Below are 19,646 nucleotides of genomic sequence, written 5' to 3'. Positions count from 1 at the left end.
GTCTGTCTGTGGTTGGTTTCAGCTCCCGGTTCGCTATTTCATGAAGGCTTGGCGAGAGACCTCTTCCTAGAGTCCCTGCACTGCTCCTCTGCGCTGCGTGGCGGAGATTCACTCGTCTAGCGCAAACTGTCACCTCCAAAAATCCTACTGATTCCCGGCCGGTCTCTCTTTAGTGGAATTTTGCTAGGAGTTTCTCAGCAGGTCGAATCTAAGCGTATCCATGCGTCTCTCTGACCCCGTTGTTGAGGAGGTACTGAAAGCGCTGCCTCCCCTCTCGCTGCCATGTTGGATCTCTATACCTACACCTTCAATTTTTATGCCAGTAGATTTATAGCAGATGTAGGCTGACAGTACTTCAAAGCAGTAGCTTTTAGGTAATATTGTAGTGGTTGCTTATTATTCATTTGCTTCTCTCAGCTTAGAGTCTATCTAGATTCCAATAGTGTAAATGTACTGACCTCATTGTAGTTGACATCAATTGTAGCCTTTTACAGAAGTATAGACATACTGTTATGGTTGATTGGTTGTTTTCTGGTTTGTCTCTACTTAATCTGCTCAGGCAGAGAATGAAGCATATAGTTGAATGTGTGTTAATAAATTTATTCATTCATGTATCAACTAACATTTATTAAGCCAACATTTCTTGACTCTAAAATAGCAAAACTGTTCAAATGTGTAAAAATAACTAAATGGTTACTTTAGACATGGATGATCCAATTATGTTGATAAATCAACAAAAATTCAGAAATCACATTTCAAAGAGTTCAGAATTTCTTCCATATGTAAGTAGATATTGATTCTTGCTGTTTTCTGTTTAAGAGATTTCAAAAAGTAGATAGTCACAATGAAATGTGAGGGTTTTTTTAATAGAGATTCTATTTTTAAAAATTTGTATTATAAATATCATTGCATAGTTTTATTAAAATATAAGAGTAAGTGACTAAAAATAAATGTGTTATCAGGAGTGCAGATCTAATGTTTTCACAGTCCTCAATCATTTAACTAATTTTTGAGAGAATGCTCCTTTTCTTTCATTTCCACTTAGTTGTCAAGACCCATAAAGGATCTTGTTTTCACTTCAAGGCAGGATTCTTCCATATTATTCCACCACGTCTGTGACTGTGTGTATATTTATTGAGAGTTTGATGCTGAAATATAACCCAGCCTCTTGAGGTATAAATACTATGTCATATATAACCAAATAGGAAAGTGTTTCAATGGAAATAATATTTTTTGCCTTCTCATATTTGTTTGAATAGAGCAAGAATTAAGAATAGTTTGGCGCTTTGCCTATAATCCTAGTGACTTGGGATGCAGGAGGATCACAAATTTTAGGTCAACCTCAGCAACTTAGCAAGACCCTGTCTCAAAATAAAAAGTAAAAATGACTAGGGATATAGCTCAGTGGTAAAGCACCCCTGGGTACCCAGTAGCAAAAGAAAAAAAAATTAAAAATATGCCTATTTTTTAAATAAGCAAAAATTTATTTTAAAAAATACTTATTTTTTCATTTTGATTACTATTTAAAATATTCTGTGTTTTATTTCCAACTTACGCCACCTACAGTATATGTCAACTAAATAAACATTTCTCAAATATTAATATCTCATGAAATCAATAGTTAAGAATCATCTTTAGGTGGAAAAATATGACAGATTTCACCTATGAAATAAATTATGTGAAAAGATTACAAAAGATGGTAGTCTGTTTTGGCAGAACTATTTAAAAGCATTAAGACTTGAGTACTAGCTATTAAAGTGAGTAAATGGCAATATTATAAAGTTAAACACATGCCAAAAAACATTTTCCAGAGGTCTGGGATTGTAACAATACCATTAATGAGGGCAAAGAGGTCTTAATGCAATTTGCACTTTCTAAAGTTTCAAAAAGAGGCTTTGAGTTAGTGTATTATTAATGTACCGAACATCTGGAACTGTGTAAAAGCTATGGACATTGAGCAAATGCAGGATTTCCCCACTAGTTTGCATTCTTACTTATTGCCTCCCTAGTGAGATACTGGTTTTGAAAGAAGTTTGAAAAAGTAAAATGACAATGTCCAGATAAGACATTCCAAAGTATATCTTTTAATTTGTGAGATTTAACTTTAAAAAATTTCGCCTCTGAGATTAACAAGTTCAAGTAATGTGAACACCAGTTGTTGAATTAAAATCATCTCCATCATTATGTGTTGGCTAGTCTCTCTGTATGGATAGTATTTACCCTTTATGAGCTAGTAAATAAAATAGTATGTAACAGATTTCATATTTTTCACATATGTAAGCCCTAAAGGCCTAAGAGACAGCTCTGTGTCAGTGTACTTTCTTTAACTTATTTTATTTTTAGGTACCTGGTTAGAATATTTAAGAGAATTTAATAATTGTTTGAGTTATTTGTATGCTTAGTTATTACTGTAATTTTTCTGATAAGAGAGAAATAATTCAGCTGTATAAATATGCAATGTGAATGTTACCTCCAATGATATTGGAAGAGCTGTTGAACTAAATATTCTGTTATCTGAAATTGAAAAATTGTTATAGACCGTTTTCAAGTAAATAATCAAAATGTTTTTGCTATAGAACTATACTCCCAATTCACATGTGAAGTTTTTAATGGAAGGCTTTTAAAGTACTTTTGAAAAACCTCCACTGAAGAGACTGAAATAAACACATTATACTCTGTGTAAATATTGTCTCATAACCATCAAATTTCCCCCTTTTCAAAGTATTCCTTATATTTCTTTACCTGAACTAAAATCTGGACATACCCAGAGAATATTCCACTTCCTTGTCAGTTCTTTTAAGTCATGGCTTTTTTTTTTTTTTTTTTTAACTTAAATGTTTTATCCTTTATGCNTTTTTTTTTTTTTTTTTTTGGTACCAGGGATTGAACTCGGGGGCAATCAATCACTGAGCCACATCCCCACCTTTTTTTGGGGGGGGGGAACAGGGTCTCACTGAGTTGCTTAGGGCCTTCCTAAATTGCTGAGGCTGGCTTTGAACTTGTGATCCTCCTGAAGCAGCCTCCAGAGCCACTGGGAGTGTGCCACTCTGCTGTCATGACCATTTTTGCCTCTCACAACTTATAGTACCTCAGATTTAGTATCCTATCTACTCCATATTGTGCTTTGTGAACCTTTACATATGTATTTTCTTCTTGATTAAGAAGGGGAGGAGGGAGGGAAAGAGAGAGAGAGAAGAGAGAGATAGGGAGGAAGAAGGAAGGAAGGAAGTGGAAAGCTTTGGGACTCATTAATTAAAAACTGTAGTCTCTTGAGCACATTCTTATAATCCTGTCACTCTTTCCTCTTTTTTCTTTCTTTTTTTGGTTATCTTACAAATCACCCAAATAGTCTTCTTTTTTAAGGATTTTGGTTCCTGATTTCATAGTTGTTCTTACCTTTCATTATTCTCCTTCCCAATTTTCCATTATTTTGGACCTTCCTTTTTTCTTCATTTATTAAATTCATCTAATAATTATTTATTGAGTATTTATTACCTGTCAGGTACTGTTATAGGTACCAGACAATCAGGTGTGTGCAAAACAAACAAAAGTTATTGTCCTCTTAGAGAGAGAGAGAGAGAGAGAGAGAGAGAAACAGATACACAGAAAGGTACCAGTATGTTAGATGATGCTATGAATTGAATGTGTCTTACCAAATTTTTTCTTATATTGAATCCCTAACCCCCGTGTATTTATATTTGAAGATGGAACCTTTAAGAACATAATTAAAGTTAACTGAGGTTATGAGGGTGGCACTCTGATCTGATAGGATTAGCGTCCTTATAGGAAGTAGCACCAGAGAGCTCCCTTACTCAAGCACAGAGGAAAAAACATGAGAAAAGGCCACTGTCTATAAGCCAGATGGAGAGCCCTCACCAGAAATCAAGTTTGTCAACATGCTGATTTTATATTTCTCATTCTCCAGAATGGTAAGAAATAAATTTCTGTTGTTTAAGCTACCCAGTCTGTGATATTTTGGTTATGGCAGCCCAAGAGCACTAATACAGATGGTAATAAGTGCTATGTAGAAAACAAAAACAAGGAAAGAAGAAAAGACAATATTGGGCACTTGAGGAGATGGTTTAGAATTTTAATTGGATGTTTTGAGAAGACCTGTCTGAGAAGGTAAGATTGAATAAAGGTCTAAAGGAGAGGAAGAGAGAATGTTCAGACAGAGGGAATGTTAGGTAGAAGAGGGCCTGATTATAATGTGCATTTAGGAGATTAGTGTGACTGTAGCAGTGTTGGGGTAAGAGAAGGAGAATAGGACATATAGTTGGGGTAAAATCATGGCGTGGTAAGGATTTAGATTTTATTCTGCATGCAATAGGAAGCCATTGAATGATTTAGACTTAGTTTTACAAGTGAAGATAATAAGAACTGTTTGAAGTTTAGCTATAATTTGAAGGTAATGCTGGCAGGTTTGTTGATGAACTAGGTGTGCAATATGAGAGAAAGAGAAAAGATAAGGTCCTTCCTTCCTTCCTTCCTTTCTTTCTTTCTTTTTCTTTCTTTCGTGCTGGGGATTGAACCCAGGGCTTCATGCATATGAGTCAAGCACTCTACTAACTGAGCTATATCCCCAGCCCTGGACCCATTTCTGTATCTGATTTCATTTATATGCATTCTTAGTTTCACCTTTTATCTTGTTTTCCCAATTTATAATTTATTTCTGACTTCTCCTAAGTACCACACCCATATTATTCAACCAACATTTCAATTCAGGTATCTTAAAGGCAGCAAACTTGTAATCTTTCCTTCTAATGTTGGCCCTTTTTCAGTGTGGACTATATGAGTGAATGATACCATAATCTATATTTGGATTACTCAGATACCAATGGGGTATCTGTGAACCTTTTTCTTCCTTTCCTATTTTGTCCAGTCCAACTACCTTTTCATTTTAAATTTTAAATATATTTTTTTAAATATTTATTTTTTTTTAGTTGTAGTAGGACACAATACCTTAATTTATTTATTATTATGTGATGCTAAGGATTGAACCCAGGGCCTCACACATGCTAGGTGAGCGCTCTACCACTGAGCCACGACCCTAGCCCAAATTTTTTATTTATTTATTTATTTATTTTTTATTGGTTGTTCAAAACATTACAAAGCTCATGACATATCATCTTTCATACATTTGACTCAAGTGGATTATGAACTCCCATTTTTACCCCAAATACAAATTGCAGAATCACATCGGTTACACATTCACATTTTTACATAATGCCATATTAGTGACTGTTGTATTCTGCTACCTTTCCTATCCCCTACTATCCCCCCTCCCCTCCCCTCCCATCTTCCCTCTCTACCTCATCTGCTGTTGTTCAATTCTCTCCCTTGTTCCCCTCCCCCTTTCCCCTCACAACCTCTTATATGTAATTTTGTGTAACATTGAGGGTCTCCTACCATTTCCATACGATTTCCCTTCTCTCTCCCTTTCCCTCCCCCCACTCGTCTCTGTTTAATGTTAATCTTTTCCTCATGCTCTTCCTCCCTGTTCTTTTCTTAGTTGCTCTCCTTATATCAAAGAAGACATTTGGCATTTGTTTTTTAAGGATTGACTAGCTTCGCTTAGCATAATCTGCTCTAATGCCATCCATTTCCCTGCAAATTCCATGATTTTGTCATTTTTTAGTGCTGCGTAATACTCCATTGTGTATAAATGCCACATTTTTTTTATCCATTCATCTATTGCAGGGCATCTAGGTTGGTTCCACAGTCTAGCTATTGTGAATTGTGCTGCTATGATCATTGATGTGGCAGTATCCCTATAGTACGCTCTTTTAAGATCCTCAGGGAATAGTCCAAGAAGGGCGATAGCTGGGTCAAATGGTGGTTCCATTCCCAGCTTTCCCAGGAATCTCCATACTGCCTAGCCCAAAATTTTAAATATTTTTATAATCTGTTTTCTTTATGGTATAATTCTATGGCCTTTTAAAAAAAGGTAAAATTATGACTCACATGAAAAGTAGAGACATCAGAGATTTTATTAAACTCACTGATTAATGAGGAAATGAACATGATGGTAAGGCCAATTCAGAAAACATTTTAAGAACAATATACTTTAGGCAGTTTAATAAAAGAATAGAATATAAGATTACTGGCCTTGAATACAAGACAGGTTAATGTGCTGTAGGCCAGTAAACTGTAACCTTTGGTGTTATCTTTTCTCTTGGAGAGGAATAATTTGATTTTCTACTGGACAAAAATATACAAGTTAAAATGAAATTCCACTATGTCTGGGTCTTAATAATAAATGGTAAATTCAACAAAATGCATTTCCTTAGATACATCTGTAGTGGAATCTTTTCCTCTGTTTGTAGAAATTTGTGCTATGTATTTTTTACCTTCCTATCAAGTTTTAGATTTTTTTTTCCTTAACTCTTTATAATTCAAACCACCTTTATCTTTGGCTTACTTTATTAGTAGCCTAAATGTATCCACTCTTATCACTCCTCTTATTTATATTAAGAGCAGAGTAATGTAGTTTGATTTTTTTTAAAACTGTGAAATATAATGTGGGTATATAGTGCAATGTGGACATTTAAAGTAATAACAATAAGATGAACATCTGAGTATTCACTACTCTGTTAGTTTTATATTTTTAGTTCTTAATACCAAGGTTTTTTTATTAATTTTGAGTTAATTTGTGCATATTGTAAAGACAAGATCTAACTTTATTTGGCATGTCATTATCTTGTGTTCCCAGTTCTATTTGTGAAAAGACTGAGTCATTCATTATCTTGGTAGACATAGACAAAGCATTTGAAAAAATTCAGCCCTCTTGCATGATGAAAAAAAACTTTCAATAAACTTGGTATGGAAGGAAATTACCTCAAATAAAGGCCATATGTGTAAAGCTCACAGCTAGCAATATAGTCACTGGTGAAAAAGATGAAAACTTTCCTTCAAGATCAGTAACAAGGCAAGGATATTGCCTCTCACCCTTAAATATGGTGTAATACTAGAAGTCCTAGACTGAGCAATTAAACAAGAAAAAGAAACTAAAGACATCATAGTAGGAAAGAAAGAAGTAAAATTGTTGCTGTTTATAGCCAACATGATCTTAGATGTAGAAAATCTAAAGAATCCATTAAAAATCTATTAGAGGGGCTGGGGTTGTGGGTCAGTGAAAGAGTTCTTGCTTAGCATGTGTGAGGTACTGGGTTAGATTCTCAGCACCACATAAAAATAAATAAAGGTCCACCAACAACTAATAAAATATTTTTAAAAAACTATTAGAACTAATAAATTCAGAAAAGTTACAGAATACAAAGTGAATAAACAAAAATCAGATGCAGTTTAAAAAATATTTTTTAGTTGTAGATGGACACAATACCTTTATTTATTTATCTTTATGTGGTGCTGAGGATCGAACCCAGTGCCTCATGTGTGCTAGGTGAATGTTCTACCACTGAGCCACAACCCCAGACCCCAGTTGCATTTTTGTATACTAACAATAAACCATCTGAAAAGGTAATTAGGGAAACAATCCCATTTGTAACACCACTAAAATGAATAAAATACTTTAGAATAAACTAAGTAAAAGACTTGTATACTAAAAACTGCAAAACACTGCTGAAAGAAATTTGATTTTTTTTGGTAGTATAATATTTTATTCCTTTCTTATTCCTTTTGTTTTCTACAATGGCAACCAAAACATATAAGGAATTCCTATAACTCAGTACCAAATCAATAACCCAATTAAAAAATGGGCAAAGGATTTGAATAAACATTTCTCCAAAGATGACACAGAAATGGTCTACAAGTATATGTAAAGACACTCAACATCATTAATCATTAGGAGATACAAATTAAAACCAATGAGATATCACCACATACTTCTTAGAAAGGCCATTATCAAAACACAAGAAATAACAAGTATTGGCAAGTTGAAAAATCAGAAGAATCCTTATGCATTGTTGATAGTAATGTTAAATGTATTTTTGCCTCTTGACTTATGCAAAAAAACCATTGGGATTTTAATAGATTGCATGAAATCTATATTTGTTTTAGGTTTTCTTTAAGTGTTTGGTTGACTTTATCACTGAAGTTTTTCTTTGGTAGGACACTTTGTTGCTAATTTAATCTTACTAAGTAAAGATCTCTCAGACTTTCTTCAAGATCAGCTTTTTACCAAAAGCTGATCATGCGTTTTTAGGAATTCATCAATTTCTAGGTTATCCAGTTTGTTAGGACATTGTTTTTTAATTTCTTAAAAATTTTTTTATTTCTGTGGCATCATTTGTAATATTTCCCTTTTTTCTAATTTTAAGCTCTTTTTTCTTAGTCTAGTTAATCAATTTTATTGGTATTTTCAAAAATAACATTGATTTATTCATTTATATTTTTCTATTTTCTGTTCTCATCTTCTTATTTCCTTTCTTCTGCTAACTTTTTAATAGTTCCTTGAGGTATACCTTTGATTTATTTACTTGAGATCTTCTTTCTTTTTTAACGTATGCATTTATACTCCTATATACTTTCATCTTAGTATTGCTTTTGTTGCATACTTAAACTTGGTATCTTGCGTTTCCTTTTTTGTTGGTCTGAAGATAATTTCATTATTTTCTTTTTTAAAATTTATTTTTAATGCTTTTATTAGTACATTATAGTTAAACATAATCTTGGGATTCATTTTGATATAACAACACATGCATGGAATGTAATTTTCTCCACTTTAGTCCCCAGTACTTTCTCTTTCACTCTCCTCCTCCCTCCCTCTGTTCTCCTTCCTCTACTCTACTGGTCTTCCTTCTATTTATTTATAGAGTTTTTTAAATTGGTGCTTCACAATATACATAAAGGTGAAATTTACTGTGGTATGTTCATACATATACATAGCATAGTTTGGTCAATATCATTCTGCAGTTCTTCCCCTTTCCTGTTGTTCCCTCTCTTTCTCTTCCCTTCCTGTACTCCACTGATCACCCTTATGTTTTCATGGGATCCTTCCCCACTTTTTTTTCTTATTGTACTCTAGTTTTTGCATATGAGAGAAAGTATGCAACCCTAAACTTTCTGAGTCTGGTTTATTTCACATTTCACTGCAGTCAGAATGGCAATCATCAAGAATACAAATAATAATACATGCTGGTAAGAGTGTGGGGAAAAAGGTCCACTCATACTTCTTGGTGGGACTGTAAATTAGTACAACTACTTTGGAAAGCAGCGTGGAGATTCCTCAAAAGATTAGGAATGGTATGACCACACTATCCCACTTCTTGGTATTTAAAATTCCAAAAGAACTAAAATCAGCATGCTATAATGATACAGGCACATCGGTGTTTATAGCAGTGCAATTTCACAATAGCCAAGTTATGGAACCAGCTCAGGTGCCCAACAACAGATGAATGGATAAAGAAAATGTGGTATAAGTACACAATGGAGTTTCACTCAGCCATAAAGAAGAATGAAATTATGGCATTTGCTGGTAAATAGATGGAACTGGATAATATCATGCAAAGTGCTTTTTTTTTTTTTTGCAAGCCATGCACATACTATTCAAAACTGTTCTGCTTAATTTCCACATATTTGTGCATTGTCCAGTTTTCTTCCTTCTTTTAAATCCTACTTTTATTCCATTGTGGTTGAAAAAGATTCATGATATTGATTTTAGTCTTCTTAAAATTTTGTTTTGTGACATAATGTGATCTATACTAGAGAACATTCTGTATGCAGTTGAGAAGAATGTATATTCTACTGCAGCTGGGAGAAATGTTCTGCATAGGTCTGTTAGGTAGGTCCTTCTGGTCTCTGGATTTGTTTAGATTTTCTGTTTCCTTATTGATCTTCTGCCTGGATGTCTTATCTCTTATCAGAGGCCGACATTGAAATCTCCCCTTATTATGTAGCTTCCTGTTTCTCCTTTCAGTTCTGTCAATATTTGCTTGAAATATTTGGATTCTTTGATGTTGGGTACATATATAATTGTTAAATGTTCCTGATGAATTAACTTGTTTATCCTCGTGTAATTTTTTTTGTCTCTCATGACAGTTTTTGACTTAAAATCTATTTAATTGATGACATCAGTATTGCTGCCCCTGCCTTATTTTAATTATTATTTATAAGGAATATCTTTTTTCCCAGCCTTTTACTTTCAGCCTATTTGTGACCTTGAATCTACAGTGAGTCACTTATCTATGGATCAGGTTTTGGTCTGTTCAGCAATTTTATGTTTTCTGATTGGGATATTTAATCCAGTTATATTTAACAATAAAGTTTTAAAGTTGTAATGCAAACCTCTAGGCCAATATTAGAAAAATATAGTCTGTGTTTCTACTTTCTTCTTTTTGTTCTTGCCTAATCCCTGACATATAGTTTACTGACAATTTTGTTTAAAAATTAGCTAGAATCAACAAACTTTAGAGCTAGAAGTAACTCAGATATATCAATGAACTCAACAGTATTATCTTGCAGACACGTTTCTTAAAGACCCAGTAATATGTAAACATTTTATATTTCTTTAAAAATTTAAAAATGGAATCAATATTGCATATTGTGCTTTGTTATTTTTGTGTTCAAGATTTATTTATGAATCTGACCATTTGCTTGTGCATAAATTTCTGAAGTTCTTTTAGAAATAAAAAGAAATCAACTCTTATAACAAATATGAAATAATTGGATTTATCATGCCTGCTTTTACATTTTTTAAATCATGTTTAGTTCCCTAATATTCTGAATTATTTTCTATATAATGGGAAAAATATCTACGCCGGATTTCTTTAGTGGAAAATTTGCACATTGAACTAATTCTTTGTTATTTCTCAAACTTTCTTTTAAAAATAGAATTCTCTAATCTAGTTGTGGTATATATCCTGGAGTTATTAACCTAATTATCTTACCCAAGTAGCATGAGAGGGTTTTCTCCAGATCTTGAATATTTGTGAACTACAGTGTTCAAAGTTGTTATTCCAGGATCAATGAATCAAAGATGAAATGTTGTCAATGTTTTCAGATATAGGAAAAACAGTATATCATGGATAAAATTCCATTGTGTATTAATAGTTATGCAAATTCATGGTAGTTCATCTGATTTTATATATTCTCAAGATACTTTATGCTTTTCTCAACTATCCTTTTCTAATTTTAGTTGAAATTTAAATAATTTAATAAATTTCAATGAATGTTTTGATTCTTTCAGTCTTCCTTGAAAATCCAGTGTGACAGTTGCTCTAAATACTGTCAGGAGTTGGTTTTTTGTTTTGTTTGCCTATACTTTGTAAGCACTGAGAGACTTTGATTCAGAAACAGGACACAATCCAAAAGCAGATTCTAATAGCCAATTCATGAGGTACTCAAAATGGAAGACTTTTAGATTGATGATAACCCTACATTACCATCTTACAAAAATGGGTTTATTTTCATTCTTTAGGGAATTTGCGTTGTTTTTTTTTTTTTTTTTTTTCCTACATTGTAAAAACTGATCCACATGGTATAGAACACATGCCATACAACAATGGGTAAAATAATTGAGCTTAAATTATACTCTGTACCATTGGCTTTTGTCTTTTGCATGTATCTATCTTTTGTCTTTGTTATTTCTACTTTGTATTTGTTTTATTTCACTTTCTAGCTCCTTGAAAAGAATGTAGTTCTTTTATTTTCAAAAATTTTAAATAAGTGTATTCTAAGCTGTAAGAGTATTTCTAAATGTTGCCTTTGCTGCATTCATATGTTTTGAATTGTGAAGTTTTTTATCATTCATATCTAAAGATGATTCTCTGCAATCCATGTATTTTTTTAAGAATGAGGTTTAGTGTTGGGCTTCCTTTTTTTTTCAATAACTTTGTATTATTTATTTTTACTCTAACATTCTATTATTAAAATATGTTCAATTTATATATCTATTCAATTTGGGTTTTTTAAACACCTTTTTAAAATATTTATTTTTTTAGTTGTAGTTGGGCACAATACCTTTATTTTATTTATTTTTATGTGGTGCTGAGGATCGAACCCAGGGCCTTGCATGTAATAGGCGAGCGCTCTACCGCTGAGCCACATAATGATTTGGGTTATTAATGATGATCCCATTTTCAAACAGTGAGCTTAATTGCCTATGTACTTCGTAAAATCATTTTAAGAATCTTCATTTAAGATGGGTTAAGAATATTAAGGAACTTTTCCTTAAGACTTAAATAATTTAAAATATATTTACATTAGAGTTTGAGGGGGTAGCTAGTGGAAGAGCACATACTTAGCATGTGCAAAACCCTGAATTCAATCCCCAGCACCACAAGTGGGGAAAAAAAACAATTCTAACAGAAGTAATTTTTTTTTTTCGGCTTGTGAAATCACCACAATGCAATAATAGTAGTAGCAGCAGCAGCAGCAGCAATAGTGTTAATGGCAAAAGTATTGTTAACAGAAGCAGCTGATAATATTTATTAGGAATTTCACCAATCACAGCTTTAATGAGATATTGCTTACCTTATTTATAGATGAGAAAAGTCACTGAAAGGTTAATACATTTCCCATGGTTACATTATAGTCATATTAGCTTTAAACGAATAAAAAATGGTAAATTTGTTCAGCTGAATACACAAAAGTTTAATCTTTTTATCTTTCCCTGTTTTAGCTATTAGAAAAATTAAGAGAACGTTGGCTCCATACTGGTTTGTGGCATAATCTGGAGTTGGTGAAGACAGTCATTGTAGAACCACAAGGAGGAGAAAAAACTGATTTTGATGAATTGTTGCAGGTGTACTATGACTCAATCAAGTATAAAGGAGAGAAAGGTAACTAGACGTTATTTCATGGTCAATGACAAAATATTTTTATTATTAAGTAAGAAGTTGGTATTAGAATTTCATTTCTTGTATTTTTAAATGAATTGCAGTTAGGAGAAAATTTATATTTTATAATCTTAGGAAAAGAAAAAAAGAAATTCTTTTGTTTGGAATTATCCTCCTACGATATTTTCACTTGTGTGTGCCAATTCCACTTTAAGAAACAACGTGCAATCAGGCAGTATCCCATGGTTTTCCTTACACTAACTGAAATATTTTGTGCAAGAAGGCAGTCAGGATATGTATAAATATTTCCTTACTAGCCAGATGGAACATATATTTTTATGCAAATAATGTACTTTTTGCTTATATTCTATTAAATAAGATTCATTTTGAGTTTTCAAAACATAACTGAGGGGACTAGGGTTGTGGCTCAGTGGTAGAGCACTCACTTAGTATGTGTGAGGCCCTGGGTTCCATCCTCAACACCACATATAAATAAATATAATAAAGGTGTTGTATTCACCTTCAACTAAAAAAATAAATAAATAAAAAATAACTGAGGACTCAGTTTCCAGGCTTGAGAATTTCCCTACAGTTTTATGTGAAGGACTAATAGCAATAATTTATGAACAATGCAGCAATGAAAATACTATAATTGTCAATATCTTTTAATGTTAACAGTACATATAGTGTTTTGAGCACTTTTATTCAGTCTCATAATTAGTACAAATAAGTTATTTAAATTGTTCTGAGACTTTTACTTTGTGGTGGTAAAAGGTGATGATTGAAACTTCAATTTTTAGTTCATACTTGCTCAGTTCATACACAATTGCTACTCTGGTATAGTTTTATTGCATAATTTATCTGGGAGACACAGCTGTAAATTAGTTCACTACCATATTGCATCTAATTTTGTTTTGTTTGTATGGATGTATTTATTTGCAGTGTTGGGGATTGAACCAAGGTTCAATCACTGAGCTATCACTGAGCTACATTCGCAGACTTTATATTTATTTGTTTGTGGTACTGGGGACTTAACCCAGGAGCATTCTAGCACTGAACTATACTTCTAGCCCTTTTTCATTTTGAAACAAACCCTCACTAAGTTTCTGAGGCTGACTACAAACTTGAGGTCCTCCCATCTCAGCCTCCTGAGTAGGTGGTATTACAGACATGCACCACCACCCAGCTTATTTTCCTTATTTATTTAAGACAGTGAACTTTAACAGTATATCTCCTAAAATATGAAGAATAATTAGTCTTTACAAAATGTCAAGAATAAGCTATTTCTGAGAATTTTGAATATGCTATTTAAAAATGTTTATTTTCTGTTGATTAAGATGGAGCCCTGCTAATAGCAGTTTGTCGTGGTAAAGTGAGTGAGGGTCTGGATTTCTCAGATGACAATGCCCGTGCTGTCATAACAATAGGAATTCCTTTTCCAAATGTCAAAGATCTACAGGTAGGCCATCAAAGCTTTAAGAAGTATACATTTTTCTTGTATCTTCATTTTATCTTTATGAAGAATCTGAAAAAGGTTTAGTAGAAAAATGTTTATTTTATTTTTAACTCATACTATCTTTTGCTTGACAAATGTGATTTTCAAATTGTGGTCCTAGGTCAGGAGCACCAGTATTACCAGGGAACTTAGTAGAAATACAGTTTTTTAGGCTCTGTTTCAGAACTGCTGAATCAGAAATGCTTGATGTAGAGCCCCATAATTTTGGTTTTATAAGCTCTTCGCTCTAGACTCATAAATCCCCCAAGGAATTCTAGGGTCCTCTCTATAATGCACTGCCCTACTTATTCCACAATTTTAGCTGCCACCAAATTCTGATCTCTTCCACTTCACCCCAGTAACACCACTGTACTCTGATTGTAGGTAAGTGTTGTATGCTGTGGCCAGGAAATTATACTCAAGCAGAGAGGTGAAAATAATGGCTAACAGAGGCTGGAAAGTTCCACAGTGGCCACTGAAAGGCTGTTTTCAAGACTCGGTCAAAGCTGGAAGCCTTAGAATTAGGAATATTGATGATCCAGTCTAAGGCCAAAGACTTCTGGTACAAGTCTCAGAATTCCAAGGTCAAAGTACCCTGCAGTCTGATATTTAAAGGCGGTAGTATCAGAAACCTGTCAGCTCTACAAGGAAGAACCATATAAAGTTTTCCCCCTGCAGCTTTTCCTCTTCCATCCTGGCTCTCAACTGGTTAGATAGTGCATATCAGGTGTCCCCCCAAAAGCTCATGTGTGAGACAATGCAAGGTTTAGAGGCAAAATGATTGAGTTATGAGAACGTTAACTCAATCAATTAATTAATCTCCTGAAAGAGATTAACTGAGTGGTAACTGAAGGTGGTGGGGTTTTGGCTAGAGGATGTGGGTCCCTGGGGGAGTGCCTTTGGGATATGTATTTTGTATCTGGCAAATGGGAGTTCCAGCCACTTTCCTCTGCCCCACCCTTCTGCCATGATGTTCTGCCTCATCTCAAGCCCTGAAGAATGGAGCCAGCTGTCTATGGACTGAGATCTCTAAAGCTGTGACCATTCAAATAAACTTTTCCTCCCCAAAAATTGTTCTTGTCAGGTCTTTTTAGTCACAGCAGTGAAAAAGCTGACTAAAACAATGCTCATTCATGTTCAGATCTGGTTCTGGGACTATTTGCCATGACTCCTCTGGTACCCTCTGGGCCTCTTTAGAACTTTTGAAAGTCCCACCTGAGAATTCATAATGTAATCCTTTCAGCCTCTACTGGCTTTGGTAGCTTCTACTACCTTTCTCCAACTACTTGTGCTACCACTGAGGGCACTGATGGCCACATGCTGGGCTATGACTTCTATTCTAAAATGGCTTATTCTGCCTTCATTGATACTGGTGAAACAGTTCTCATCTACTCTAGAAAACTGTTGCTTCAACAACATTCATTAGTGCTGGGTTCCCACACTAGTGCTACTGATAGTACTGCTATTGACACTGATACTGTTGTTTTCTGATGTCTTATCATTTTACTCTGTGACTGCATTATTGCATTATTGCTGCTTTGTTAAAGTGGGAGAATCCTTTTTCCTCTTTATACCACAAGTTATTCCAATATCTTTTTTTTTTTTGCTTTTTAAAATTTTTTAAATTGATTTTAAAAAAATAAATGATGCATTACAATTCTTACTACACATATATGGCACAATTTTTCATATCTCTGGTTGTATATAAAGTATGTTCACACCAATGTGATGTCCATCACATTCCACCATCCTTGCTAACCCCATGCCCTCTACCTTCCCCTCCCATCCCTCTGCCCTATCTAGAATTCGTCTGTTCCTCCCATGTTCCCCTTCCCTACCCCACTATGAATCAGCCTCCTTATATCAGAGAAAACATTCAGCATTTGTTTTTTTGGGATTGGCTAACTTCACTTAACATTATCTTCTCCAACACCATTCATTTAACTGCAAATGCCGTGATTTTATTCTTTTATTGCTGTTAATATTCCATTGTGTATACATGCCACATTTTTCTTTAATCCATTCCTCTACTGAAGAGCATCTAGGTTGGTTCCACAGTTTAGCTATTGTGAATTGTGCTCCAATAACTTAAATATACATTTTTTTCCTCTGGAATTAGTTTTTGCATTTTTGCTAATCCTTCTACTTCTCAAACCTATGTGAGTTCTTGAGAGCTGGAAAAGAGGATAAGCTTTATGACTGATAGTAGACTGTCAAATATTACTGACTAATATTACACTTACAAAATGGTGAAGCTTGGAAAGATTCACATCAAGCTTACAGTACTGATTACATCTGAGGAGACAAGATGGGGATGATACTGTAAATAGTTATCAAAGGGGACTTTAACTTTTTCCATAATTTGTAATTAAAAATAAAAGCTTTAAGAAAACATGATGAGAATATTTATTGTTATTCTTTTTTTTACAAAAATTCATAAAATTAAAAGGTGTATTTATGAATATGGCATTTTACCTTCCATTTTCTCTACTTTTACCTTATGATAAGGGAAATTGCCCAATTTTCCCATGGTAGAATAAATTGCCCACCTTATGGCAGCCAAAAAAAAAAAAAACTAACACTGGTGACCTGCTCTGACAGTTCTGTCATGATCCTACTTGTCATTGTTCTGCTTATCCAAATCCCAGTGGCTCAATTGCATAAAATCACAAAGCAGAAGTGTCATTGGATTCTGGATAGAGAAGAAGAGGGTGGTTCTAAAGGTTTTCCCCTAGTGCTTCCCAAAAGGTGCAAATATGGTGGACCCAAGAATAGTCTAAGCTGTAGCATCCAGGGACAGGAAGAGAGAAATGCAAGGGAAGTGTATTTCTTATTACCATGTGTATAGACCAATCCTTCCTGTGTAACAGTTCTAAAATTCAGTGACTTAAAACAACAATCATTTGTTACAGATCACACATTTATGAAGTGGCTAGGCAGAACATGTTACTGATAATATTTATTTGTATGCACCTATGGGATAGAAGAGAAGTTTATAGTAGTTTACTTCTTCAAGACCAACAGGATACTTTCTAACACCAGTCAGTTAAGACAGAATCTTAAATAACTTCTAATCATGAGAGTTACTTCCCATCCCTTTGCCATATAACACAACCTAATTTAAGGGAATGACTGTCCCATACTCTTGCCATATTCTGTTGGCCAGAAGGAAGTCAAAATTCTACCCTCACTTAAGGGAAGAGCAAATAAAGTGTCACCTTAGGATGTATCTGCCATCTTGTAGTCTGTAAAAGGAGTTGACAAACTAAATTATTTCCATAAATGCTTTTTCCAAAACTATGCTTCAAATTACTGGACTTTAAGCTAGAACTTTTACATTTTCTTTTACATTAATACTCAGTTTAACATACAAAAATAATAGAATTTATTTAGAAGTGAACATTTAAATATTCCATCTTATAGAATTGAAACAACCTATTTTAGTATTATTTTTCCCACTTCATTTTATTTCACATTTAAAAGGTTCAGATCAGTGAAAAATGATTTGAGTGGGAAAAAGAAGACAGGGACATTAATTTGATGATATTCGCTTTTTTTCTTAAATTTAAGAAAGATTATGGAAGTAAAAATTAAACTACAGTTTAAAATACTAACTTAAGACTTTAGAGTCTCAATAGCAGAGTTTGGCTTTTAGAAAAGCAGGAAAATGTATGTTAGAGTCAAAAATACGACTTCTTTGGCTGTGACCAGGATTTCCTCTTCCCACCTTGGGGACTAGAAAATAGAGGTAGGAAAATTTCATTTTGGAGCCAAGTGTGACTTGTTTAGTTCAAGTCGTAATTTATTGCACATACCTCAGGGACCTGAAAATAAAGAAACCCACTATGAAATGTTGATAATGGGCCACTCTGAAGGGCAAGCATTAAGCTAACTTTCCCAGTGAGGATTTTTTTCTCTTCTACCTTTCCCAGATGCTTCTGATCATTCTATAAGAACATACTTAATCGTATAATAGTTAAAAAGAAAACTTTCTATGCATTAAAATGAAGTATTTGAGGGGCATGAGAGTGAACCAAGGCATATATGATTAGATGTCAGTGGAAAAGTATAACTAAAAGAGAAGTTGTTTTCTTTTAATGCAATTAAGTCACAGTATAATAAGACTGCCTATTTAGTGGGTATTTAAAGCAAACCCTTTGGTCAATTATAATTACAAAAGCCTTCAACATTATGATTTAGTCACCCACATCTCAAATTGGTAACATGGACATAGTTTGTGAGACATGATAAAATAAAATATTAGATTTTAAAATGTAACTCTGTTTTGTATTCCTTAAGGTAGTCTAATGGGAAAAAAAAAGATGATCTAGTACTAGAATAGAAATATTCTCCCTTTGTGAGTTTTGTACCTTTACTCTGAGAAAAAAAATTAATAAACTAAGCACATGGTAAAAAATTTTATACTTTAAAAAGGATGAAGTAGCATGTTAAACTTTTTATAATTGGCTTAATAAAATTTGATAGTAATATTCATTGTCAGAAGTGCTTTTATAATGATGGAAATAAGGTATTCAGGTAATAATTTTTTTTGTTTTGTTTTGTTTTAGCAGTATGGTATGTTTAGTTTCCAAAATAAGTTGTTTTTTTTTTTTTTTTCCAAGTGCTAGGGATCTGCAGGTTGGGCTAGTGCTTACTCTGTCATTAAGCTACATCCCCATACCCCAAAGTAGATTTTATTTGGAAACTACTTAAAATTAAGGTAGTGGGGCTGGGGATGTGCCTCAAGTGGTGATGCGCTCTCCTGGCATGCGCGGGGCGCTGGGTTTGATTCTCAGCAGAGTAAAGATGTGTCCACCGAAAACTGAAAAATAAATATTAAAAAATAAAATTAAATTAAATTAAAGTAGTGATCTAAATATCTATTTTAGTATTAGCCTATAATAGCTATTTGGATTTGTTTTGTTTCTTTTTAATTTGGAAACAGCTTTGAATATATTATTTTAATCAATCTTTTAAAATTACATTCATAACAAAGAAAAAAGAAAATTACATTCCTAATTGAAAAAACAAGCATCTACTTTAATTTTGTTACATCATATTGTCTCCAACAAACACACACTTGTCATACTAGATTTCCATGCATTGTAAACATTTTATAAGACACAGTCCTTGCCCTAAAGGATGACAGAGTTAATAAATATACAGCACACATTAAACTGTTTTCACTTATCAGAATATTAGATGGCCGGGCGTGGTGGCACACACATGTAAGTCCAGTGTTTTGGGAGGTTGAGGTAGGAGGAGTGTGAGTTCAAAGCCAGCCTCAGCAACTTAGCAAGGACCTAAGCAACTCACCAAGACCCTGTCTCTAAATAAAAAATATAAAAAAGGGCTGGGGTTGTGGCTCAGTGATTAAGCACCCCTGGATTCAATCCCTGGTACCCCCCCCCCCC

The 19,646-nt window shown here is 33.7% G+C and overlaps 1 protein-coding gene across 6 annotated transcripts in view; it reads left to right on the top strand.

The window, feature by feature from the left end:
* The window catches only part of Brip1 (BRCA1 interacting helicase 1), a 160,861-nt gene that overhangs the window by 104,034 nt on the left and 37,181 nt on the right, over positions 1–19,646 (top strand). For all 6 annotated transcript variants that reach the window (XM_048788186.1, XM_048788195.1, XM_048788181.1 and 3 more), the window contains 2 exons: positions 12,581–12,740; positions 14,075–14,196. In XM_048788186.1, coding sequence (XP_048644143.1) covers positions 12,581–12,740; positions 14,075–14,196 — 282 coding nt within the window. The remainder of the gene's footprint in view (positions 1–12,580; positions 12,741–14,074; positions 14,197–19,646) is intronic.

This window comes from Marmota marmota, unplaced genomic scaffold (assembly GCF_001458135.2).
Source record: "Marmota marmota marmota unplaced genomic scaffold, marMar, whole genome shotgun sequence".
Lineage (NCBI taxonomy): Eukaryota > Metazoa > Chordata > Mammalia > Rodentia > Sciuridae > Marmota > Marmota marmota.
This window is presented reverse-complemented; position numbering and strand designations above follow the sequence as displayed.